Source organism: Arachis duranensis, chromosome 1 (genome assembly GCF_000817695.3).
Source record: "Arachis duranensis cultivar V14167 chromosome 1, aradu.V14167.gnm2.J7QH, whole genome shotgun sequence".
In the NCBI taxonomy this organism is placed as follows: Eukaryota; Viridiplantae; Streptophyta; class Magnoliopsida; order Fabales; family Fabaceae; genus Arachis; species Arachis duranensis.
In genome coordinates this window covers 751,541-778,369 of record NC_029772.3, presented here as the reverse complement: position 1 = coordinate 778,369, position 26,829 = coordinate 751,541, and the positions used below count along the sequence as shown (strand labels likewise).

Here is a 26,829-nt window from a genome sequence, read left to right as displayed (position 1 = left end):
CTCAAGTTCTCCTCTTAATTAGATTTTGATTTGATCTAATTTCATAAATTTATTATGTTAATAGTCAATTGAGACTCCTAAGAATGTATTGTAGTGTCACTTAACGTGCCACCTTAACAAATTTTAATATTATCAATAACAAAAAAAGTGACAAAAAAACTAACATGATTAATTTAAAATTTTAAAAAAATAAATTTAATTAAAAATATTTTGAAGACTAAATTAAAAAACAATAATATTTTAAAGACCAATTTAACCATTTAATCGAGAATCAATTCTTGGAGAGATTTAATTGATTTTAAAAACTGTCTGATAAATAACCAATTAAAAAATTGATCAAATCAGAAGCTAACTATTGAACCGTGTGAATTGGTTCGTTTTCGGATTGTCCGGTATATGCTAAAAGATGAAAATTCAGGTACAGTCGACTTCACGTGAAGTTGATAACTGAAAGTCGCTAGATGAAAAATTTAGTCAAATCAGTTAAATTAATTTAACAGCTCTCAGTTATTAACTTTACGAGAAACCAACTGCGCCTGCGCCTGGTTTCTACCATGCCAAAACAGCGTCGTTTTATTAGCAAAAATAATTTAAAATCCCACGGTTCCACGCTGCTCAGTCTCTCACCCATTCATTCTCAGTTCTCACTTCTCAGTCTCTCACCTATCTCCCACACACCTGAGACTGGAGACCTAAACCGTACCACTCAACCCCACGCCCCCACCTTCTTCATCGCCGAGCTACTCTCTATCTGCGGGAGGGTGTCGTCTCCGTCGGCCTAGCCTCAATCGAGCCTCCACCTTCTACTCTCGGCGTCGCTCACGTGCACAGAACCCACGGGGTCCTTTGTTTTCTCCCGTTTCTCACATCGCTCCTGTCATCCATTTTCCCGCCGGCGCTCTTCGTTTCTCCGTCCCAGTCCTCTTCTCAGCGTAGCGGTGGTTCGTTCTCTCCTCGGAATCTCTCTGTCTTCAAGCGCTCTCTCTCTCCGAGCTCACTCTCTCTCACCGCGAACGTCTCTGCTTGCGCCCAGCCGTCTTCTCCTCGCCGTCACCTTCGTTCTCTCCTCCGCGTCTCTCTCTCTTCAAGTTCTCTCCATCCGAGCTCACTCTCTCTCACCATTGGTAAGCCTCTACTGCTTCTTAGTTAATGTTAATTTTGTTCTGACTTCTGAGTTAATGTTAATTTTCTGATGTAATATTGATTGTTGATTTTTTCTGAGTTATTGTTTTCTGAACTAATTATTGTTCATTGTTGTTAATTTTTCTGAGTTTAGTGTGTTTTCTGAGTTAACAGGGGGTTTAAATCCTTCCTTGAAATTGTTCTCAGGGCTGGCTTAAGATTACACGCATCATGATTCTTGGGAGTGATGCTTCACCAAGTATCTGTTTATTTTTCTTCAGATTCATTTTTTTTTTCAAAATTTGAAATTTGACATTGGATTTAAGTTTATGCGTAGTTATAGGAACAGAAGTCAAACACAATGAAGATTAGGATGACTTTTCAATGTTTGTTTTCCAAATACAAAAGGATTATATGCATCATGATTCATGGGCTAGTTTAGTGTGTTTTCTGTTTTCTGAGTTAGTGTGTTTGTCATTATGTTTGAACTTTTTATGAACTTTTAATTATAAATTTTAGATAAGTTATTAGATGAAATTGTGAAGTATGAAATTTTATTAGTATAGAAACCACTGAATTTAAATATTTGAAATTATATATTCCATTTTTAATAATTTTATTTATATTTAATTAAACCGGTTTAACGCAGTTTGATCCTGTTGGACCATTAACCTATTGAACCAGTCACTTGATCGGTTCACTGACTGGTTAGGTTCTCTCAACCTTGGTAGAAATAGATTTTCAGTCAAATTCACCTTCCTTATACGCTACTACCACCAGTAGTAGTTGCTTGCAGGTGGTCTCTACCTCGTGCTTCCCTGCTTCCTTGGAGCCTAGTAACCTGCCAAAAGAAACAAGAGGATTTATTTTGTCTTTCTCCCTCAATGGCTTGCTTCTGCCCAAGGCCCATCAGCCTCAACAGGTTTGGACCATGCCCTCAAATCCCTCAACCTCCTCGAATCATTGCAAATCCTCAGCAACGTCTCAAGAGAACCCGGAAATTCATAACCTTAGCTTGCCAAACAAATCCAAACCTCGACGATACCTCTACAAAGGTATTCATTATTTTTACTATTATTTGTTTATCTATTTATTATTATGAACTTAAGTACACTAGGTACTCCCTGCGCAACTTTTTTTGCTGAGTTAAATACCCACATTGATCTTTGAGATTGGTCACGTGCATTAAAATAGCATTCAATATTCTAGTCGTACCAATTACGTGCAGTATGTTAATCCTAACAGCTAAATGAATCACTTGGGCTGAAGTACTAACCATAGTTACATGGACCATATGTAAAATATTTTATACATATGACGTTCCGGTACGCATATGAATTAGTGTACGCACGAATTGGTACGCAGTATGCTACCTAGTCGATGAATTCATGTTACCATGGTACTAACATGAAGCAGTTTTGTCAATCTCAGAAACAAAATTGATATAATTGAGATTTGACTATTTTAATGTCGGCGACCAATACTAAGGTCTAGGGACCAATTTAAGGCTTGCTGTTGAAACCTTTGCTATTTATCAAAAAGAAAATAATAGAATACCCTTTAAAATTTTGTTGTTAGGAAAGGTTGGTTGTTGAGCCAAGCAATAGTAAGGGAACGAGTTCCCCCAAAGATGCTGCTCCTCCTTCTTCTTCTTCTTCTTCTTCTTCCCCTCCTGGCCTTCCTGAATTACCGAACAAAGATACTAACAGGAAGATAGCAATTGTTTCTATTTTAGCTGCTTGGGGTCTTTTCTTGTCTTCAAGGTTGGATTTTGGTGTTTCCTTGAAGGATCTCACTGCCCTTGCATTGCCCTATGAAGAGGTTTGATCTCTCCATTATAGACTATTTGTCTTCTAATTCCAGCAATAAAAAGAATAAAAGTTAAAGTTTAATTGACATCAATTTATTTCTTGAGAGATGGGTAATGACTACTAACAATGTGACACCAATCTTGTTTGAGTTATTCCTTGAAAAAATAATCATAAGTTTAATTTCTAATTACAGTGAAGAAGGGCCAATTTAGTCTCTCAATAATAGGGAGTGTTTAAGAGTGGGGAAAAATTATTTGAATTTGAAAACACATAACTGGCTAAATGCCATGGATTTAGAGATCAATTCACTTCCCTTTACATTTACACGATTAACACTAAGCTTGATTTATAATTCAATTCAGTTTTTATTTTAACTCGTTCCAAATGTGCACATGGGGATTCACATAAATTTTTACTTGTTTTGAACAGTACATGGATATATTATAGAGTATAGACTGAAGTCACCTATTTAACTGTCTTTTAGGAACCAAAATAGTAATTTTCTTAAGAATACATAACAAGATAAATTAGCAACTATGTAAAAGTATGCAGCTGCCAATGAACTTTCTGTAGTAATATATATAGAAACAAATTTTCTTGTATTATTTATACTTTGTTGGGTATCAGGCACTGTCCAATGGAAAGCCCACTGTAGTGGAGTTTTATGCAGATTGGTGTGAAGTATGCCGGGAATTAGCTCCAGATGTGTACAAAGTAGAGCAGCAATACAAGTAATAAGTTCTATTGATGTTGAGCACTTTTATTGTTTTGCTAGTTCGTCAGTAAAAATAGATATATTGCGTAATTTCATAAAATTGTTCAGCTCGTAATTTTTCATGTATACCTATTATTGACTTAGAACCTTGGCATCAGGGATCAAGTGAATTTTGTTATGTTGAATGTGGATAATACCAAGTGGGAGCAAGAGCTTGATGAGTTTGGTGTTGAGGGTATTCCACATTTTGCCTTCCTTGACAAAGATGGAAATGAGGAGGGGAATGTGGTAGGGAGGCTCCCAAGGAAGTACCTGCTCGAAAATGTTGACGCGCTTGCTCGTGGCGAAAATTCAGTGCCACATGCTCGTGTTATGGGACAATATTCGAGTGCTGAAGCAAGAAAGGTGCACCAAGTTGTTGATCCTAGAAGTCATGGCTAAATTTCCCTGGTAAAATACATTCTGTTGTTGTTCCTAAGAAACTGCTTCTGAAGAGGCAGTTCATTTCTCTTGTATGCTGGCATTCATGTTCATAACAAGTTTACTGTATCATGAACATAATTTCCTCAACCCAAATGCCGAATTGTTGGGGCAAATGTTTGTATCCAAGAAAACCATCTAGACTAGATATGTATATACATGATATCTCAGTCTTAACAATTATATGCTTACATGTTATTTTAGTAGTTAGTCTATTATAGTTAGTCTTATGATATATGAGAACAAAATTTGCTATTCTTTATATTACTTAAAAGGTACAAACTTTTAAAAAATAATACTGATGTAAAAATTCATACTAATATTGACTTAATCTGTTATTTTTATAATAAATTAATTCTATTTGTCTTATAATAAGCTAAAAGTTCAAATTAAAAGACAACGATTAAAAAAGACAATGATCAACCCACCCTAGAAGATGTGAAGTTTTTAATTCAATACCTTAGAAGCAAGTGACACGTCATTAAGACATCAGACAAGTGTTCAAACCAACAATATAGCAAAACCGACTATCTTATCTAACAATTTTCTATTCAAGAGCAAAGAAAATACAAAGAAAGATCAAAGGCGGCTTGGATTTGGATATTTCTATTTTCTAATAAGGATTGCACACAACAACTATTCAAAGTTTGCTTATCCGAAAATTGAAGAATTTCATTGGATATCGTTAGCACAATTCAGAGAGGAAAGGAAACCAAGATCCTAACTGAAATCACACACACAAAAATGGGCTATATCCCACAACTGCAAAGAGAACACAACTATTAACTACTTTCACTGAACTACATTTCCCAACAAGCTATTAGTTGAGGGTGAGCTAGGTCCACTTAACCAAGCAACATGCACAGAAACTGGGGAACTCTCCCTTACCTCTTCCAATGGAACAACACTAAATGCCTCACTCTCTTGTCCCGCTCTCTCAAAATGGACACTATTCATTGACTTCTGGCTTCTGTTTCGAGGCGACGAACAGGCGGACACGGCCGGTGAAGCCATGTAGATGGTTTCTTCCATAGTCGTCCAACCGCTTCGTCTGATGTGTTCTAGCTCCTCGGCAACTTCCATCATGGTTGGCCTCATGTCGCTATGAAAAGCCAGGCATCGAAACGCAAGCTCGGCTACCTTGTGAACAGAGTAGAGAGTCCAAGCATCTCTATGTGGTTCAAGGTAGGGATCAATGATCTCATCTACCAATCCACGCCTAATCCTATCAACAGCAAGTGCAGCCAAATTAATCTCGCTACGAGCCCTTGCGAAATCAACCACTTTCATGGCAGTTATTATCTCAACAAGAACCACTCCAAAGCTATACACATCGCTTTTATCAGAAAGATGGAAATTCTGATGGTATTGAGGGTCAACATAGCCAGGTGTCCCCTGCGGCGCTGTCGAGATATGAGAGGTTTCTGTCATGCCAATCCTGGAAAGGCCAAAGTCTGCAACTTTTGATTGGAAGTTATAGTCCAAGAGTATGTTACTGGATTTTATGTCTCTGTGATAAATTGGAGGATCTATTGCAGAGTGGAGATATGCAATGGCGTTGGCGGTTTCAGTTGCAATTGTGAGCCTTACTGTCCAAGAAAGTACTCCACCTCTCTCCCTCTGCAAATGTTGTGATAGAGTTCCATTCGGCATGAACTCGTAAACAAGTATCTGTTCTCCTTCCTCTACGCAGCAGCCGAGGAGGCGGACTAAATTCGGATGACTCACCGAAGATAGTAACTTGATCTCATTCATTACTTGGTCAATACTATTGGTGTCCCTGTATTTGATCTTTTTTATAGCAACCCACTCATCATTGTGAAGGTTTCCAGCATAAACTGTACCAAAAGCCCCAGTTCCCAACCTGTTTTTCTCAGAGAAAAAATCTGTGGCTCTTTCTATTTCCTTGTAAGGGTAGAAAGGGACACTGTTGTTGCCTGCAGCTTCTTGTAATATATGCTTTGCTCGAACTTGTTTTCGCAGCCAATTGGCGCGGCGCCTGGTGAAGTAACATACCAGAGACACAGCTGCAACCAGGAAGGCACCAACTGTGATCACAGAAAGAATCATGCAGAATTGGTTAAAATCTTTGATAATGAAAATCTTTTTCGAAAGAGAGAGTGTGTGACTTTGTAAACAAGATAAGGAGAAAATTGCAATCCACTATGACTTCCAATTATTAGTGATTCCTTCTCCCTTTTTTTTTTCAGTTCCTATGTTGATGCAGTGATGGTAGAAAATCCAAATCCAACTATAGAATGGTTCTTTGTACATAATTGTTTAGAAACTCAAATTGGCATGTAGTTATATGAATCCAAGTCAAGATCGCAATTATGTAATTCACTTACACCCGGTCTAAGTGTACTTTAGACTGTAAATGAATAAAAATAACATGAACAGAGTTAAATCTCAAATTTGGCCCCTAAAATTTGGTCTCATGTTCAGAATGATCCCCATAATTTCGTTGGCCTCAATTAGAACCCCTAAATTTATAATTGTGGCTCTAGCTTGCCCCTGCGATTATCTCCGTCACTGGAATGCTGATCTAGCGCAATTGCATGTCATGGTGGACACTACTTAAACGACGGCGCATTGGTTTCGCGTGCAAATCCTTTGGAAACCACCTAGTATAAGGTTTTTTTTTTATGTTTGGCAACTTATGATCCTCGTAGTGGAAAGAAAGAGAGTTTTAACCCACAAAAGACTGAAACGACGTTATTTCCAAAGGGTTTCTGCGCGAAACCAATGCGCCGTCATTTAAGTAGTGTCCACCGTGTCATGCAATTGCATCAAATCAGCATTCTGGTGACGGAGATGATCGCAGGGGGCAAGTTGGAGCCACAATTACAAATTTAGGATTCTAATTGAGGCCAATGAAATTGTGAGAGTCATTCTGACTAAATTTCAGGGGGCAAATTGAGATTTAACTCAACATGAACAAGTTAGAATGGATGAACAAATAGTGTGTATTTTTATTCATTTTAAATTATTTTATGTGCATTTTTGTCTATTTACCGTTGTTTAGGTATGTTCAACATTATATATAGCAGAAGGCTAGTGAGATTCTACCTCCAATAAGGACACCAATTTTGATTCCTTCCCCGCATCTTCCAAACTTCAATCTTGAGCCCTTGCAATAAGAAACTGATGAGAAAACAATACACAGAATTAGAAATGTGAACAAACATATTTTAAAACCTAGAGTTCACTTATTCAAGTAAATCAAGTAGTTAGAACATAGCATAGGTCACTATATGATGCGGCTGAGTTTTACACGTCTTATAGTTTTGTATTCAACGCACATTAAAAAATGTGTACATATTAATCATTATCTATCATTATATTTTATTCACATCTGAACAAAAAAGTCAGGGAGTTCATATCCCACATCTGCCACCATATGTGCAACTGGATCTGCATTATCTTCAATGTTCTTTGTTGATTGAGTCAAAGCATATTTTTTACTTGATTTTTTGTTTTCGAATAACTCATGCCACAGTCAATTTGTCAACAATAATAAATAATTAAATAAAATGATAAAATGTGTCGGTGATATGGTGAACTAGTTTATCCCTAACTTCTCCCCCTTATAATAACTACTCATAATAAAACGAAGGTTTATCCTTTAATTAAAGATTAAGTGTATGTATAAAACTAAATCACATATAAAGATAACTAGTTTTGGTGAATGTAGTTTATCAATAATTTCTCCACTTTTGAGTCTGACTACTAATAATAAAATGAAAGTTAAAGGAAAAAGATCAAATGCATCCAACAAGACATGTGCTATACCTAATAGTGATCTATAAATAATGGAAAGGAACAAAATACATGTTGACTTTTGAAGAAGTCTTTCTTTGGCAAGTTACCATTCAAAAGAAGGATCATATTAAACAAAGAAGAAACAAACAGTTGCTTTTGGTTCCATAATCTCTGCAAAATCCAGGGTAACCCAATTAGCTTCAATTTGTTTCTAAATAAATAATTGCTGCACTGGCACACAGAAAGGAGCCATGATTATTCAGTGGTTCCATTCCACTGAAAAATAAAAAATTAAAAAAAAATTGAATCTTATGCTTAAGTATTTTTTTTTTTTATATATATATATATCAAACGTCCACCCCTCTCTTCCTTTCAGGGGAAAAAAAATTAAAGCTCGCCATTATGGAGCATATAAAGCACACACTAATTTTTATTCCCCAACCAAAACTAAAAGTTAAGAAAAAAATTTAAAAAAGAAAAATTCAAAATTGAAGTGTTCCTGCTTGGTAGGCCAGAGGATAAAGCACCATCCAGTTGCCAAAAACCACTTCATCATTGAAATCCATTAATCATCGTCATCATCATCACCATTATTATTATTATTAAAAAGCCAGAATTTCCATAAAACAATTTATCAGGATGTGCGTCGCAAAATCTAATTTTTAGCATAATGAATAATGTTTATTACTTTAATTTATTTTAATCAAAACTGTATTATCTTTATATAAAATTAATAGTTAATAATAATTTAATTAAATTATTTAATTATTAATTTTATATAAAAATATCTGCATAATAATTTTTGAATATTTACAAAAAAAAATTTAAAAACCAACATTTTTATTAAAATTTGACTAGTATTTAACGATAAAAAAAAATAAGTAATCTCATATCATTGGATGTAATCTCACATTGTTAAAAACACTAATAATAACTAATTAATGACTATAAATTACAAAATTTGCTGCTCTAACACTCCTCTATTTACAATTATAAAAAAAAATTGGTGAAAACTCACGTGAAGTCGACTTCACGTGAAATTGATATCTGAAAGTCGTTAGATTAAAATTTAGTCAAATCAGATAAATTATCTACCGGTTCTCAAATATCAATTTCACTTAAAGTCGACTGCATCTGAGTTTCCACAAAAAAAATTTCATTAAAAAACAAATTGAGTGGACTAACCTTTCTGGCAACCGATACCGTTGTTGAAGCCATCTCCTCTGAAACCGTCATGGCAGTGGCACCTGAACCCGTTCTTACTTGCTCCAACATTGACCTTATCACAATTCGCATTCTCAGAACAAATCCCACACGACCCTTCAAGCCACCACCCCAACTCAACCACCTGAAACTGCAGCGATACCTCTTTACTCTTATCAAAAGCAAAAGCAGAAAACAACGACCTACACCCAATTCCTCGCCAATCCGTAACACTCACAACATCGGCACGTTCCTTTTGTTGCGGCGGTTTTGTGAAGCAACTAATGTTTTCACTTCTTCTATCACACCCTTTAATCTCACTCTGGCTCCCAACGAAACTAGCTATTGGGATATTGCAGCCTCCAAGCTCGTGTTCACAGCCTTGTACGAGGAAGCTGTTGTTCCATGTTGGACCATAGTTTTCTCCGAAGAGGGGTTCTATAAAATCCTTTCCCCGGTTGCATTCGGCCGGGAGAGTGATGAATATGCTTTCAGATGTTACGTTCTGGACTTGCAGATTTCCAATTTGGACTCTCTTGTTTCTGTTGGTGGTGGTGCAGTTAAGTTTGATTTCACAATCATCGGAGAAACCAAAAGGGTACGGCAAGGAATATTCTCCGCAACTACGGTTGCAGTTATTGTGGTTCTTGCCTCTTGTTGTGTTGAACAACACCAAGATTGTTGTGAGAAGGAGGAGAATAGAAAGGTTTGTATGGAAATGAAACATTTCTTTACGAAACTTCAAATTGGGGTATGTGGGAATCTTTAATCAATAATATCACCCTTCTGCAAATAAAAAAAAAAATGGTTAGATAGATAGATAGATTCATAAACATCCTCATAGGTAGAAAGCTTTGAGCTTCTTTTAAGAAATTAGAAAGAAAACAATATAAGTATGTTTCTAAGCATGAGGTTGAAGGATTAATTGAGAAATTAAAGGCTTGTAATTGATGCAGTTGGGGAGCCATCTATCTCAATAAATGCCCAACAAGCCAGGTGAAAAAAGCTATAAAAGCCTTAAGTTTGTTCCATAAAAAAAAAAAAAAGAAAATGAAAATTGAACATATGGTTTGTAACTTGTAAAGGTAACCATACCAATAACAACATGTGCATAGCTTCAACGTTGACATTAATGACGCTATAAGTGGGATGATAAGTAGTAGTAATTCACCGAAAAACTTGAAGATCCAGGTTGGTGATATGGATATATATTGTAAATAGAGTTTCGAATATTCATATAGAGAAAGAAGAAGAGAGAGTTGTTTAGCTAAAAGTGAAATTAACAAGAAAATAATAAAACGAAATTGTTTCATAAGAGAAGCATGGCGAGCAGAGCAAATTGAGGTGTTGTTCTGAGAAGGTTCTTTCAAAGTTTAAATTCATGCTCTATGTTCTGTGGCGTCAAGGGGGTTGACCTGTTAACTGGAACGTAAAATACATGTCCTCCTTTCACTTTTTTCTTTTCTTAATTTAATGACAAGTAGTATAGGTATAGCCAGGGTGTTTCCTAGCTGTTTGGATCGGTTTTGAGTCAAAAAATTTATTCAATTCGAATACTAATTTTATTTGTAATGTGGTTTGGATTGGATATATTATAAAAAAATTGAACACTAATAAAAAATTGAACATATTATAAGTATAATTGTAAATATAATAATAAAATAATAATATTATAGTACATTATGCGATTTAAATTGGATTGGATCGGTTATAAAAATTAGATTCGAAATCCGATCCAACGATTTGCAAAAAATAGAATCCAATCAAATCCGAATTAGTGCGGTTTTAATCGATTTTCGATTTGGATTGAATTGAATCAGCGGTCTAATTTAAATCGGTTTAAATTTGAACACCCCTAAGTATAGTCTTATTTTATTTTATTATATTTTAATTTATTTCGCACAGAAAAATGGCCCACCCCCTCAAGCCAAATTGGCTTAACGTAAGGTATGGGAACGAACTGATCAAATTAAAAGTTTCAGATGGGTAATTTCCCGTGTAAAATTGTATAGAAGGAGTGCAAGGCTTTTTTTTTAATAAATAAAAAATATTTATTTTTCAGTTTAGATGAAATACAAAATTACAAGTATTTAAGGTTTTGTGTAGTTTACGACAATTTTGCTCAGTCTTATTTTCGTTGGTTATGACAGCAAAATTGTCTAAAATTGTCTCGTAAAACTACTTTACAATTATAGGCTACAAAAAAAGCAATACCAATTCTTAAATCTCAATTGCACAGTCAAGGAGAGCAAAATAAATAATACAAACTTTTCTAGTTAATTCCGCACACTCTAATAGCAAAATTAAGAAAGAAAAAACTATCTCGCTACAAAATAAAAAACACAACTAAAACAAGTTAGGTGGAACTCAAGTGCAATCAATTTAACGTGAAGTTTATAATTGAGAGCTATTAAATAATTTGACTAAATTTTTAGGACAATGTACTCAAATAAATAAAAGAAGAGAAAACTTTACGTGATTGCAACAATTAGAACTTCCTTACCTGCACGTCCTTTTTTGTTATTATGTAATTAGTGGGAGCTAACCACGCTTTCCTATTTACATGTAAATCGTAGCATACAATGGCGTTGAACATAAATCGTGGTAGGTCACAACGGTATAGCAATGCAGAAATATACCCAGAAAATCTTATATTTATGAAGAGTTTTTTAAACTCATAAACCCTCCGTAAGCTGCCACGATTTATGAGGAAAATTATTAATGTTCAACATATTAAATAGTGATGAGCAGAAGGGTTTTGAAAAAGCTTGAACAGCATTTGATGTCTCGTGAATATCAGAAAATAGAACAGAGAAGGAAAGAGAGAATCTGACACCATCATGTATCTTGGTTCAATTGTCTTGTGCAATGCAACCTACATCCAGTCTTCACCACAACAGTAGTGGAATTTTCACTATAGTTAAGGTATTACATACACCAATTCTTCAGGATTGACACAATCTTTTACCTCTCAAGTTCTCACCTAACTTGACTTGGCTATACTAATATCTAACTCTTTACTTTTAGTGCTTACCCAACTAAGAAAGGTATACTTCACTAGTACAAGATACAAGACAAAAGAAACAACCTAAAGAAATCTGAAGTACTTTAGCCTTTTCACTCAAGTGTATCATTCATCCTTTTATCACTCTTTGGCTTTTTCATAAGCTCTCTCTTTCAACCTTTTACCACTCAAAAAATTACACAAAGATATACATTAAAATGAAAATTACAAACTCTGTTTGATGCTTCAACAAATTCTGTTGCTATGTGTTGAACCGAATTTACTTAACTTTGTTTGAGTTTCTCATTCTGGCGGAATGCTTCTTTAACTAGAGAGTACTGTCCAAGTTGATGAACTCTTCAGAGAAAATTTCTCAGAACAAAAACTTCAAACCCTGGTTCTCTCTCCTTACCTTAGAAGGATGAAAAATTTTCTTTTGTATCTCCGTGCATGTTGCTAAGTTGCTCTCTTCCAAGTCAACTCCTTAAGCTGTGTGCTACCAACTTAACTTTTCACTTTCTTTCATTAATCTTCAATTCAGGAATTCTGGAACAAATCTTTTTTGCTTGACCGAATGCATCAGAACAGCAAAGAAAAATATTTTCAATGGTAAACCCAGATCTAAACACTTGAGCTATAATTTTGTCTCCAAGAAATAATTTTGGCCTTTGATTCACAACAGTATTTATCAGAGATCATTCCATATTTTCCAAATTGGATTGGCAGAGACTCATGGAAGAAGAGAAAAAAGTAAAATTGCATGCAGAAAGAAATGAATCACCTTTAGCTTCTGACTTAGCTTGATATGGTTTGATGTGGGTGATTAAACTTCAACCTTTTTTACTTAACCCTTCTCTTTCTTTCTTCTTTGGTGACTGACTTAAGAATGAAGCTCTTTCTCTCTCTCTTTTCTGAGTTCTGACAGAAATGGAAAAGGAACGTTGGCTTTGGTGAAAGTACTTTGCAGGGATCAGCTTTGAGTGAGATCAATTTAGGCTTGGGTTGGCTATGATTCATTTGGCCCGTTTTATTTCTTTGTTATAATTCGATTGGGCTTTATTTGTAAGTGTTGCACATTATGTAACTTTTAGATTTTTGTTCCATTTATTTGGGCGGCTGCATTATTGAATTTTGGCATGCATCACTTAAAACAAAATAATAAAAACAAATTGGATGGTTAGCCTAATAAAATTAATATTTGTTATAATCAATTATGTTAGTTAATATCTTAATTCAACAATTGTCTAACTCAATACATCTTCAAAATTTGGCCTTCTACTGTAGAAAACTGAAATGGTGGATGATTTTCATACCATGTATCCTCTCTTATTATGGTGGAGCTATGGGTGGTGATTTTGAATTTGATTTTTTTTTTTCAAGATCTTTCTACTCTCAAGGAGACTTTGCCAAGCCTAAGAGGACCTATTTCCAGTTTTTGCTTTCAAAAATGAAGTATATCAAAAATATTTATTTTTGTAAATTTTATATACCAATAAGTGTGTTTTTGTTAGGAGTCTCCATTTCTATTTGGCTAGCATAGATAAATTAAAAACTTTGAAATCTTTAAATTCCAAACTTCCTAAATTTTTATCTCTGCTGATTGCATCCCAATATATCCAATACATTTTATTCTCTTTTTATTTTTGTCTCCACCAAAATTGCATCATCATTTTATGGAATTCATCTAAAAGAGTATCTAAAAGCTTGGAACGACTTAGAGAATAGATTGGAATCACTGATCCAATCGCTTTCATTAAAATCTTTCTTCTGCTCGCTGAGAATATTGTTCTTTTTCAGTGCTACAGCTTCTTTCTTACCTTGTCTTTAATAACAGAAAAGATTTTTCTTTTAGATCTACTGATAATTGATGGAATTCTCAAATAACAGTTCTATTCAATAATATTAGGAATCCCAATTGAATTAGCTACCTCTGCCTTGATTTCTTGTGGTGTATTCTTATTGAAAAAAATAACCAACTTGTCTAAATTAACAAGTTGGCCGCTCAGCTCACTGTACTTCTATAAAATGTCCAGGAGATTGTCACATGCTTGTCTGTTAGCTCTTCCAAAAAGAATAGAATCATCTACGAATAATAGGTAGCTAATTAATGAAAGAACATCTATTATTCAATCGAAATTCTTGTAATAAGTTATTCTGTTTTTTTTTGTGAAAAAAAATTTACACAAACAAAAAAAATAGAGAAAAAAGAGGGTCTTCTTGTTGGAGCCACTTTTTTGGCCTAAAAATTAGTAGAGATTTTTTTTACAATAATAAAATAAGAAATTATAGTTACACAGTCCTTTATCCATCCTATTTATTCATTACAGAAATTTAATTTTTTATTATAAATGAAATAAAATTTCATTCTATTCTATTATATACCTTTTTTACTCATGTCAATTTTAAGTGTCATATCATATCTTTTCTCCTTTAAATGAAAATGATCGAAATGAAAATACATTAATCTTATCTATAATTATATCATGAAGGAATACAAAATAACACATAATAATACCGTTAATTTCTTATTAATAATGCGGGCCAATCATGTAGTCGTATTGATAGGGTCATGGTTAGTTTGGAGTGGTTAGAAGAATTTTCTGAAACAAGGTTACGAGGAGGTCCAAGACGGTTGTCAGACCATTGTCCAATGATTATGAATGTAACTAGGTTGGGAGGGGAGCCGAGACTGTTTCGGAGCCTGGATTCATGGTTTACTCACGATGAATTTTTGAGGATGGTAAGCAAGGAATGGAGGAGCCTCGGGAAGATTTAGTTCATGGATAAGTTGAAGGCTATGACGGTCCCGCTGGGGAGATGGCATAGAGAGCAGTTTGGTGATATGGACATAAGGATTAACAAGTTTGAGGAGGAGATCAGGAAGGTAGATGATATGGTGAGTCATAGAGTATATGATGGAACAATGGAGGCGAGAAGGAAGGCACTTGTGAGCTCTTGTAAGAAATGGTATATCAGGAAGGAAATCCATTAGAAGTAGATGTCACGGTCTAGGCATGCTAAGGAGATGGATAAAAATACTAGATACTTCCACAATCTCGCTTCGGCTCGTAGGAGGAACAATCGGATTGATGCCTTACGGATCCATGGGAGATTAGTAAGGAATCAAGCACGAATCAAGGTAGCTATAAGAGATTTTTATAAAGAGTTATATCACCAGGAAACTTCACCTAATATAGGGATCCGGGATGAGCTGGTTAGGCGAATAACTGGGAAGGAGGCAATAGAGCTGGAGTTGATGCCATGTGCTGAAGAAATAAAGGCTGCAGTGTGGGATTGTGAGTCTTCAAAAGCTCCTGGAAGTGATGGCTATAACATGAATTTCATTAAGAAGTGTTGGGCAGAGGTTGGGAGAAAATTTACGGAAGCAGTGTTGGGGTCCTTCCAATCAGCTATGCTACCTAGGGGCTCGAACGTCACTTTGGTGGCACTGGCACCGAAGTTCATCGGAGCTACAGAGATAAAAGATCTTCATCCAATTAGTATGGTGGGTGCGTTTATAAGGTCATATCTAAGGTGTTAGTTCGAACGATGCGGCATGTGATGCCAGGTTTAGTAGGCGAGACCCATAGTGCTTTTGTGCAGGGCAGGAAAATCCACGATGGGACTTTGATAGCGTGTGAAACTGTGCGTTGGTTAAAGTCCAGAAGAAGCTCAGCAATTATTAAACTGGATTTTCAGAAGGCGTATGATCGGGTCAAATGGAGCTTCGTTGACATCGTTCTGCAGAAGATGCGTCTACTGCGGTGCTTTGAGCTGATGTCTGGGTTGAGTATTAATTTTGAGAAGTCAAGTTTCATTCCGGTTAACTGTGACCAGCGATGGACGCAGAAGATGTGTTGCTTGCTGGATTGTAAGGAGGCAGCCCTCCCTGTTTGGTACCTGGGCATTTCATTGGGAGCGAATCCAAGGCTTGTGAAAACGTGGCAACCAGTGATTGATAAGGTGGAAGACAAGCTGAGCCTGTGGAAAGCAAAGATACTCAATAAAGCGGGTAAGCTGGTGCTCATAAAATCTGTCCTTAATAGCTTGCCTATATACTATCTGAGCTTGTACAAGATGCCAAAGGCAGTAGCAGAGAAGTTGATTTTCTTACAACGACGGTTCTTGTGGAGTAAAGAGGATGGGAGGATAGGGATGCCACTAGTGAGGTAGGAGGTAGTGATGGCTCCTAAAAAGGTAGGTGGTTTGGGTGTAGGAGATGCAGTGCTTCGGAATACAGCTCTTCTGTTTAAGTGGTGGTGGCGGTTTTCGAAAGAGGAGTGCTCCCTTTGGAAGAAAGTGGTGTGTTCTTATAATAGCATGAATCCTTTTGAGATGGTGCATGGGCAACCTGTTCCCCCAAGAGGGGGTCCTTGGAAGGATATTTGTCAGCTTCAAATAAGAGAGCCGCAAGTTAGAGAGACGATGATCAGAGGCCTATCAATGGAGGTTGGGAACGGCAGAACAACCCGGTTCTGGAAGAACGTATGGCTCCCTGATGGGGTCTTGAAAGATCTCTTTCCAAGACTTTTCTCGGACTCGAACCTTAAAGGATTTGTTGTAGGGGACTGCGGGTTTTGGGATGGGTTAGAGTGGATATGGAGCTTCCAGTGGAGTAGACAGTTGTTTCGGTGGGAGCTGGAACTTTTGAACCACCTCCACGAGATACTACATTCAGTTAAGCTAACAACGGAGAGAGAGGATAAGGTGGTTTGCAAATTTGATAGAACTGGTATTTTTTCAACTAACTCCTTTGTGAAGGGGTTGCAGGAAGCAGTCCTCTCAGAAAAAATAACTAGCTATAACTTCACTAGTGTTATTTGGAGGGGCTTCGTCCCGCAAATGGTTGAACTGTTCTCTTGGTTTGTCTTTATTGAGAGGATGAATACTAAAGAAAGACTCTCTAGGCTAGGTGTTATTGGCCAGCTCGATAATATGTGTGCTTTATGTTGCAAGGTTGTTGAGTCGGCTGTTCATCTGTTTCTTGGCTGTGAGCTCACTTGGCAGGTGTGGTGTGCATGGCTATTCGCCTTTGGAAGGTCCTGGGCCATACTAGGAACACTGAAGCAACACTTTGAGAGCTGGACGCATGCTTCACAGAGAAAGATTGAGAGAAAGAGGTGGTTGATTGAATTCTTTGCTGTAATTTGGGCAATTTGGCTAGAAAGGAATGATCGTGTCTTCAATAATCATGGCTCATGAGTGTTGGAAATCATTAACAGGTCCTTTTCGCTATCCGACGAGTGATTTGGTGATACTCTCTTTAGTTGTTAATAGCAATGCCAAAGATGACAAGGAGTTGTTGACTTTGTATTTAAGTTGTTCTTATGTTTCTTGTCTCTGTTTGTTCTATCTTATTGTGTTGAGTACTTTTTAATTCAAAAAAAAAATGCGGGTCAACCATCACGTTTGGGATCAATAAGTTTCTAAATAATCCATTTAATAACATTACAAAGTTTCCAAAAAAAAAAATCTTCCCAAAATCAATTCAAGTTGTTTCTTTTAAGTGGACACAGTTTAGTTGGGTTCCACATTATAGTTAGTCTAATATGTTGAACAAATTCTTACAAAGGCATATCCTGAGACCTGAGTTATCAAAATCAAGTCGAGCATCAACCATTACTGTATCATTGGATCAATAGAACAACCAATAGATCATGGATTGAACTATTTAAACCGAAATTAATTAAATTTGTATTTATATATTGTATTTAATTATAAAATGTACTATATCTTTTCATATTTATAATATATAAAATAATGGATAAAAATTTGAATTTTCTAAAGTTTGAATTTTATTTTAGAGAATAAAGTGTGATCACAATGAACTAGCGAGCCAAGCGGAAGTCGTGCAATACTTAAGATTAATGGGACTTTTGATTTATTGAGCATCTAAGAATTATATTGGAATTTTTTATTTTAAAAAATATATCTAATTAGTCTGTTAAAATGGTATAACAATTCAAACCTAAAAATTTTTTAGGTTTAATTATTCCTATAATTTTGCGAAATTTTTAATTAGGTTTTTATATTTTTTTTCTTTTAATTGAGTCTTTGCACCAAATTTTATTTTTAATTGGATTTCTATATTTTTTTCTTTTTATTTGGGTCCTTACACTATTTTTTTAATTGGGTCTTTATACAATTAAACTAATTACTGTGAAGAGGAACCTAATTGAAAAAAAAATTGGTGCAGGAACCCAATTAAAAAGAAAAAAATATAAAAACTTAATTAAAAATTTTACAAAACTATAAAGACCAACAGAATAATTAAATCATTTTTTTAACTCACATAAAAAAGATATCAATAAGCTGTGCAACTAATTCTCTCATATTTTACAGGCTAAATTTTAACGCATAAGTAAAATACAGAAAGAACGTATAAAAGGGTAAATCCTTAAAAAATTACACAAATAAAAATTTTTTTTTTATTTAAATAAAAAGTCATCACTTCTCTTTCTCATATGACATATAATTATTGTCTAATTATACTTCATCTGTTTCATATAAGTATCTTTTTTCATTTTTGTTTTTATTGTAAATTAAATATCGCTTTATAATTTTAAGAAGTTATTAATTAATTTATCTATTATGCCCTTTATTATTAAATAAAAAGTGAAAGTTAAAAGACTAAAAGTTAAGAGAAAAAATAGTATTAAGGATACTTTGGTCTTTTTTATTGTTTATATTTTTAATAAAATTTAATGATTGTTTTAATACTTATGAGCAACTAAAAAGAGACAATTAATTTAAAACCGAGGGGGTACTTAGATAAGTACATAGAATACTAAATAATTGAAAGTATCTTATTAGTTAGTGTTTGGCCCATGTCAAAATTTAAACAAGCAATTATTTGAGAGAATTATTAAATACTTTTAAAATATATTTAATGTAAATTTAATACATATTTTCTAAATATCTACAATCATTTAATTTTTATTTTATTCTAACCATTATAAATTGAAATATGTAAAGCTAATAATTACTCATGACAATATATAAGATCCAAATGGCAAATAAGATTTTTGAAAATGTGTTAGGGTTTCTGAAGCTGTGTTCGCTTGTAAGGATCATACTATACGCTAATGAAACTCGAGTAACAAACCGGTAAGTATCATAATTTTCTCTAAAACTTCATTGTGAGATGAAGGGTAAACATGTCCAACCCCAGCTTGTAAAGAAGTTATATATATATATCAACGCCTTCTAAACTGGTTAATATTATATTCTCCTCCCAAAATAATATCACATCAAGATATTTAAATCCCCACATCACAAAAAAAGTGACTGTTAAGATTATTTTTATTAGGAAAATAATGCTAGAAAAGTATACAGTTGAAAAGTTGAACCAAAAGAAAGATAATCCAATGACTAAGATACATAAAAAATAAGGAAAAATCTAAGAAGATTACGAGTGAACTCATCAATAAATATTTAAGTATAAATGAATTTAATGCAAGCATAATTTATAATAGTACCAATAAGATACAAGGCTCTATTAGTCTATTATTTGTTCCGTTGTTAGTAGTTTGACTCTTTCTATATTTGTGTGCCATTTTTTTATCGGATGTTTATTTTTACTATGGCTGGCGATAATTATTTTAATATTAAAATTTAGATAAATAATTTAAAAATATAATATATTTTTATTTGATTGATGGTTGTTTATATTGTTTAAAAAAAATATTAGTTACTTAGTATAACCCATAAATAAATGAAAAGAAAAAACTACACAAAAAAACTCTATCATATTGCATGCTAATCATTAACTGTCTAATTTATGTTGTCATTTACTCCTAAGACCAACTCTAATAATATAATTGTGATGCAATAACGTGAATGGATAATGAAAACTCTATAAGTACAGTTGAATTTAGCAATAAAATTCGAACTATTCTAAAAGATACTTATATATAACCAAGTGATTTTAGTAATTAAATTTAATTAAGTTGAACCATTAATTTATTATTCAAAATCATTCCAACAAGAATTACTTAATAATATTTATTTGAGTAGTATATGATAATAATATTTATTTGCTTCTATTAGATTATTAAATTTGACCTCATAATAATTTTTTATTCAACTTTTGGTACTTAATCGTCAATTTAAAAATTTTATATTAGATATTCGTTAGAATGATCAATTCTCAAATTTAAACGAAATTAATGTTCTTTTATAAAAATCAACTCAAAAGAATATTATTTATCTTCTTTTTAAATTAGCTTTAATTTTTGCGTAATAACTATATTAATTGAAAAAAACTATTTTAACTATGAATATCAATAAGAGTCTGCTTCTAATTGTATTAAGAAGTGAATTTTTAAATAATTGTTTAGTAATATATATGGAAAGAGAAAAATTTTAATGGTAGTGTTAAGAGAAAAATTACTTAATTTTTTAAAAATATAAAACCTAAAAAAATAGAATTTTAAATTATATATTATTATTTAAATTATTATGTAAGTGTTTTAATTTGCATATTAGATATTTTGAAGGCTAGTCATATTTTATAATAACAAAATATAATCATAACAATAATCATGTTATATGTATATAAAAAATAATTATCTGTATAAAATATATATTAAAATATAAAATACACATTTAAAATAAGTTAAACAATACATGTATTTATATATAGATATATAATAGTTAATAGATAATTTAATATTTAATTTTTTATATATACATACTATTTTTATTATAAAAATTATTATCATGGTATATAAATTTTATCCCCACTACCAAAATTTTTTGAATCTGTCACTGTCTCTAACGATCTTTTCATCACCAGTCTAATGGATGACTGAACACAACATATAATAAGAAAGAAGATGTTAAAGAAGAAAAAAAAATAAAAAAAGAAAAAAAAGTCACAAAATATAATAAATAATATTAAAAAAAAGGCAACGCAGAGGAGGAAAAAAATAAGAAAAAAACCGTAATTCTATTAAAAAGCACAGTATTACAAAATTTGATTAAATTTAATTACCAATGACTTAACTACCTCACCTTTCTAGTCTTCTTTAATTATATGAAAGTGAAATAAAAAGAAAGGAGCAGGACATTAACACTGACGCGTTTTAGTTTGGTCTTTGGGACCGGTTGGCTGAGGCAATGGAAATTCGCTATTGGACTTGTCATCTTTCAACTCCACTATCATTCTATCTAATCATGTATCAAATTCACTACCAAAAATGAAAAAGCTTTAATTAATTAATTAAATTCACCGTTATGGCCAAACAGTTGCACCAAAAGCACATAAAAGGAAACGATTATAATTTATAAATTTCAAAAGCATAAAATTAAATATTGTTCCTAGCGTCCTTATTCGCTAATGTGAGAATATATGCAATTAAATTTATAAAGATAAAAATATGTACAAACTAATTAATTCTTTAGTTCGTAATCAGTTATTCACGATTGATCACGACACTAATCTCGTGGCTTGTAGGCAGAGACTGATGAGTCCCAATGTATTAATAAGCTTCATTTACTATATAATGATTATTGAGAGCAGTGGTAGAACCAAACAAATTTATAAGTGTTTCAGACATTTCTTTTGAACCAATAAAATCACTTAATTCATAGTACAAACTAGATATGATTGTAAGATCTTGAATAACAACTACTAACGATTTTTATAATTCAAATGATATGAAATAATATTTTTATATTTACGTATCTTATCTAAACTTTCTTACAAACATAAGAAAAAAATAATTAAATTCATCACCTACACTAAAATTGTATTTGTTTATAAAAACGAAATACTGAAATAAAAATATATAAATACAAAATTATATTTAAAAAACAAGACATGAATGAACGTACACATTATATCAATTAATATATTTTGTATTTTTCTTAATAGAAAAGATACAAAAAAATTAAAAAAAAACATAAATTATTTTTTTTAATTATTCTTATTAATTTTTCATAATTTTATTTTTTAATATTTAATTTATCACTAAATAAAATATAAGAACATTAATTTTAGTATATCTATCCTTTGTATCTTATTTTTAATGTGATGCCTTATTTTATTCTCAAAACCAAATAGAATCTACGATACAAACAATAATAATCCTTTCAGGTACGGTTCTCACACCCACATAATTCATATTACCATTATTTCACCTCAAAGATTCTTGTGACTTAAACGTGAAAATTCCTTTGCAAGTACCCACCCATGTGAAAATGTCAACACAGAGATACAACCCAGAACAAGGAGATTTATCATAATTTTGTCCTTATTCTACAAATTTATGTTCTATGACTACAAGTTGTAATCCTAAATCCACTTTTGAAACATTGGCGCGGTTGTTGAGAACATAATTGCTTGTTGTAATTCTCTTTTTCGAGTTAATTTTTACCACTTACTTATGATAACAACTGACAACATCACAAATCCTTATGGAGATACCTAAAGTTTCAACTATTCTAATTATTCAATTCCAAAATTCATGGCAACTCAATTTTTTGATACTGCTCATCGAACAATAGTGGAACATATATCATTGCCCAGTACCTCGGTGTTACTAACCACGGATGCGCCTCTATTGCTGTTGTTAGTTGTACCCTATTTGATTACCAAGAACATCACCATTCAAGGATCGCTTTTTTTTTCCCTATGACTAACTACTAATATTTTGCCATTAATGCCAATAAAAGTAGAAAAAAGTTCGGAGAACATACAATACTAAAAGTCAAGCTCAAATTGTTTTGGTTAACACCATCCATGGTAGTCACTACAAAAAATTGTTCAATTTTAAATTTTAAATACATGCCAAGAAACGAGTCCACCATCATCCTCAAGTAAATCAACTTGAACAAATAAAACTGCACTCCTTCTACAATCCTATAAAGCCAGAGTTGTTGCTTTCCATAAAAAGGACAGTTGCAACCACCTCTTCCAAAACATCTTCATGTAGCTATCGCAAATACATCTTAGTGGATACCTCATACCACTGTGAGCTCTCAGTCATGCCTCACACTACCGCTAAAGAAATTCTATCATTGCCAAATCACATTGCCACAATTTTAGAACACAGTTGTCTCTGCAAGTAAACGACATCACAGTCTCCCTTAATTCATACACACGAAAATCACGATTGATAGTAATGAGGAATAGTATTTCACAGCCATTTATGTCAATCTTCAACCCCAAACTAGAAGATTATTCTGGCCAAAAGTTTTATCACTAGTGGCCAACATTAATGAAGCTTGGATGATAACTGACGATTTTAATGAAATTAAGGATGCTTTAAAAAAGAAATAGTGGAGTGACTATGATAAAAGGGCTTGTGCAGCTTTTGTAGATTGGATTAACAATTGGGTGTGACTGTAACAGATTAAATTGAGTAATTTTTCGATAAGAATTTTTTTAAATGAAATATTTTGATGTTGTGGGGATGGTGGTTCATCCCGCCCACGGAAAGGACGGTGGTTTTATTTTCCACGGTATCCTTTAGTCCGACAGACCAATGACTAATCCATCGCAGTACTGAGTTCCATTTAAAAGTTTACTGTTGGTCAATGGATTGCTACATGCACAAGGCAGGATTCGAACCCCCGATATTTTAAATATTTGATCTTATATATTTAATCTTATATAAAAATTTTGTTCAAAAGTACACTTTAAATATTTCACTATAAGATCTCCACGAAATTTTTTGTAACTGCGATCATTAATAATCATATTTGAAGTGAATTTTAAAATAATCTAATTTTAAATATAATGTGTTTCAGTAGATTATTTATTGGGTCGTTCTACGGTACAGATGCAAGTTGGTACAGATATACAGATATTCTTTTTGGTTCACTATTAGATCAACAGATAGAAATTAGTGTGAGGACTTGTCTGGATGATGGTGACTGTGGCTGAGCCAAGCCTATCCATTGCTAGTGTTAGTTGGTGAATTTCTGGATTGAGTTGTGACAGCATTGGATTAGATGTTCTAAATAATGAATTGGACCTCAAATGTTTGGATTTTGTTAATAGAAAAAAAAAAAAGAGAAAGCAGCCCATGTTTAGCAATCAGCAGTAATAACAGAGCCTCAAATGGAAATTTATGCTGCCTTCATGTTAATTTATTTTTTTAATACTTTTTAATTCTTTTAATATTTATCTGATTTAGAACTATTTATTTTTATCTCGAGAAATCGAAATGATTTAAAAAATTCATTTTAAAATAGCAAAATTTATATCACATTTAATTTAAATTGTAAAAAATTTAAAGATTGAAACACAAGAATAGAAAAATTAATATAAAGTTTATATATAACTTTGCAATGATCTATATTTTTAGATCTACTACATTAAGATATTAAGTTTGTAGACATAATCCTAATACTTGTATGAGATTAATGAGATAGCAAGAAACTTAATTGTGTTAATTTTTTTAAAATAGTTTTATTAGTCTTTTATTGAATAAATGATCATTTATATCAATAAAAAATAAAAATACTAATATATGTATCCACACTAGATCGAAACTAAACTTGTATCCACGCAAGGTGTCTTTCTTGTGACAAAAGTAAGGGTGGCAAAACGAATCGAGTCTGTCGGGCCGATCCGCTAAACCCGCTAAAAAGGGTGGGTCGGGCTAGGATTTAGAGCCCGCCAAATTAAAAAAATCCGCCAAACCCGTACCGCCAAAGAAATATTATTTTAAATAATTTTATTAAAGTTAAAAATTTTAAAAAATAATAAAAAATTATATTATAATTTAATTATTTTTTATTTATATTTAAGTTTTTAATTATTATTTTTTAGTTAATTTTAATAAATTTTATTTTTTAAAAAAAAAAAGAGCCGAAGCATATATGTGATCCTATTCCCCAACAAACCAATAAAACATTCCAATTTCCAACATTAACTAAATGTCTAAATATAATACTGATACTAATACGGTGTCCGAAAAGAAAGCTATATTAAACTAACATATAATTATATAAGCAATAGGGAAGGGAAATAATAATAATAATAATAATAATTATCTTAATTATACTCTAATAATTATATTCAATTAATTGATATACATAATATTAAATTATATAATATTTAAATATCTAATTAAATCAATTAATTGATATAATTAATCTATTATAATAAATTATATTTAATGTGTTAAAAGAAATAAATCAAAAAATACTTTTAGAAGCATGCCACGTCAACTTTATTATTAAGTGTAAAAATCCGATTTTTATATAATAGAATAGATAGATAGATTTGTCATTCGGTAACTTCATTAACAATTTTTATTTAAATACTGATCAAACATGTTTATGAAAATTTATCAATTTAGTTATTAAGTTATATTGAAAATATAGTTTATGTAATTGAAAAAATGAACTAAATTAATAGAATTTGATAAATATATCTAGTTAAAATCTAATTATTTATGTCAAGTATTATGTATGTTGTTAATTAATATTTTTATTATTAATTGTTGACGAAAATTGTTAATGAAATCATTGAAGGGCAAATATGATTAATTTGTAATCTTTAAAGGATCAATTTGATGGAAAAAATTTTTTTAGGGATGAATTTAAAGAATGTCCCGCCTTTTAGGGACTAATTTGACTATTAACTCAATTAAACTTAGGTTTAATTACTCTGTTGGTCCTATAATTTTGCGAAATTTTCAATTAGGTCCATATACTTTTTTTTTCTTTTTAATTGGGTCTCTGCACTAATTTTTTTTTTCAATTGAGTCTCTACAGAATTTAAAGAATGTCTCGCCTTTCGGGGACTAATTTGACTATTAACTCAATTAAACTTAGGTTTAATTACTCTGTTGGTCCCTATAATTTTGCGAAATTTTCGATTAGGTCCCTATACTTTTTTTTTTCTTTTAATTGGGTCTTTGCACTAATTTTTTTTCAATTGAGTCTCTACACCATTTTTTTCCTTTTATTTGAGTTCCTGTACCAATTTTTTTTAGATGAGTCCCTATACAATTAAGGAAATTACTACTAAGAGGGACCTAATTGAAAAAAAAATTGGTACAAGAACCCAATTAAAAAGAAAAAAAAAGTATAGGGACTTAATTAAAAATTTTATGAAACTATAGAGACCAACAGAATAATTAAACCTTGAATTTAATCATTCATGTAAATTATATCTATTTAAATTTCAAATTAAAAATTTTATAATTCAAAATTTTAAGTTAAGTGAAGAAAATTAAATTAACTGAGCGAATTAAATGGGTTGATCTGTTTAAGTCCGCTTCATTTATAGGCCATAATTTTTTAACTCAAAGCATAATTTTTCTAGAATTAAAGAGAGTTAAACTCATTTAGAATTTCTTTATCTGTAAATGCATATTAATATTAGTTTTTTACACAAGTCTCTTAAAACAATTGTATTGCTGTTATGTTTATTTTATTTTGTTGATTCAAACAACCTAATAAATCTTTTTTCAATATTTTATATTAATTTAAATGTTACAATGTAATATACACTTTATATTTTGACTCTACAATAAATTTAAAATTTATATTATTATTATAAAAAAATTATAATATAACATAATTGTTATTACATAAGTACTTATTCAATAAAATATCATAATAAATTAGAATTTATATTTATACAAAATATAATTTTTACATTCATAAATATAAATACATATGGCAAAAAAAAAAAATTAAAAAAAAGTGATATGCATAGCATCAGTTAATATGATCCAAAAATAAGTGATGTCCAACAACATTTTGATTTA

The 26,829-nt window shown here is 32.1% G+C and overlaps 4 protein-coding genes across 6 annotated transcripts; 3 read left to right on the top strand and 1 right to left on the bottom strand.

Moving 5' to 3' along the window:
* The first annotated feature begins 615 nt into the window (after nt 1–615).
* On the top strand, nt 616–4,331 carry LOC107469084 (thioredoxin-like protein HCF164, chloroplastic). 2 transcript variants are annotated; one of them, XM_016089315.3, is made up of 5 exons: nt 616–1,124; nt 1,906–2,177; nt 2,701–2,943; nt 3,561–3,664; nt 3,807–4,331. In XM_016089315.3, the coding sequence occupies exons 2-5, from the start codon at nt 2,007–2,009 to the stop codon at nt 4,087–4,089; spliced, it is 801 nt and encodes a 266-aa protein (XP_015944801.1). In that variant the 5' UTR covers nt 616–1,124; nt 1,906–2,006; the 3' UTR covers nt 4,090–4,331. The 2 variants fall into 2 exon arrangements, with proteins under 2 accessions (XP_015944801.1, XP_015944249.1); XM_016088763.3 differs by having other exon boundaries at nt 1,903–2,177.
* A 434-nt stretch (nt 4,332–4,765) lies between these two features.
* On the bottom strand, nt 4,766–10,519 carry LOC107467608 (wall-associated receptor kinase-like 14). 2 transcript variants are annotated; one of them, XM_016087116.3, is made up of 4 exons: nt 10,189–10,519; nt 9,076–9,879; nt 7,198–7,272; nt 4,766–6,176 (listed from the first exon to the last, which is right to left on the bottom strand). In XM_016087116.3, the coding sequence occupies exons 2-4, from the start codon at nt 9,818–9,820 to the stop codon at nt 4,921–4,923; spliced, it is 2,076 nt and encodes a 691-aa protein (XP_015942602.1). In that variant the 5' UTR covers nt 9,821–9,879; nt 10,189–10,519; the 3' UTR covers nt 4,766–4,920. The 2 variants fall into 2 exon arrangements, with proteins under 2 accessions (XP_015942602.1, XP_020982460.1); XM_021126801.2 differs by lacking the exon at nt 10,189–10,519 and adding an exon at nt 7,998–8,061 and having other exon boundaries at nt 9,076–9,325.
* A 5,127-nt stretch (nt 10,520–15,646) lies between these two features.
* LOC107485110 (uncharacterized) lies at nt 15,647–16,270 on the top strand. The gene has a single exon (XM_016105640.1). The coding sequence runs from the start codon at nt 15,647–15,649 to the stop codon at nt 16,268–16,270; it is 624 nt and encodes a 207-aa protein (XP_015961126.1).
* A 9-nt stretch (nt 16,271–16,279) lies between these two features.
* On the top strand, nt 16,280–17,299 carry LOC107485018 (uncharacterized). Its single transcript, XM_016105583.1, has one exon. The coding sequence runs from the start codon at nt 16,280–16,282 to the stop codon at nt 17,297–17,299; it is 1,020 nt and encodes a 339-aa protein (XP_015961069.1).
* The last annotated feature ends 9,530 nt before the right edge of the window (nt 17,300–26,829 follow it).

Coding starts and splice junctions, on each gene's coding strand:
- LOC107485018 (XM_016105583.1), top strand. CDS start 16,280: ATGGCTCCTAAAAAGGTAGGTGGTTTGGGTGTAGGAGATGCAGTGCTT.
- LOC107469084 (XM_016089315.3), top strand. CDS start 2,007: ATGGCTTGCTTCTGCCCAAGGCCCATCAGCCTCAACAGGTTTGGACCA. Junction 2,178..2,700: donor TCGACGATACCTCTACAAAG/GTATTCATTATT, acceptor TTTTGTTGTTAG/GAAAGGTTGGTTGTTGAGCC. Junction 2,944..3,560: donor TTGCATTGCCCTATGAAGAG/GTTTGATCTCTC, acceptor GTTGGGTATCAG/GCACTGTCCAATGGAAAGCC.
- LOC107467608 (XM_016087116.3), bottom strand. CDS start 9,820: ATGTTTCATTTCCATACAAACCTTTCTATTCTCCTCCTTCTCACAACA. Junction 7,273..9,075: donor CGGTATCGGTTGCCAGAAAG/GTTAGTCCACTC, acceptor TTTTCTCATCAG/TTTCTTATTGCAAGGGCTCA. Junction 6,177..7,197: donor AATTGGTGTCCTTATTGGAG/GTAGAATCTCAC, acceptor CTGTGATCACAG/TTGGTGCCTTCCTGGTTGCA.
- LOC107485110 (XM_016105640.1), top strand. CDS start 15,647: ATGCGGCATGTGATGCCAGGTTTAGTAGGCGAGACCCATAGTGCTTTT.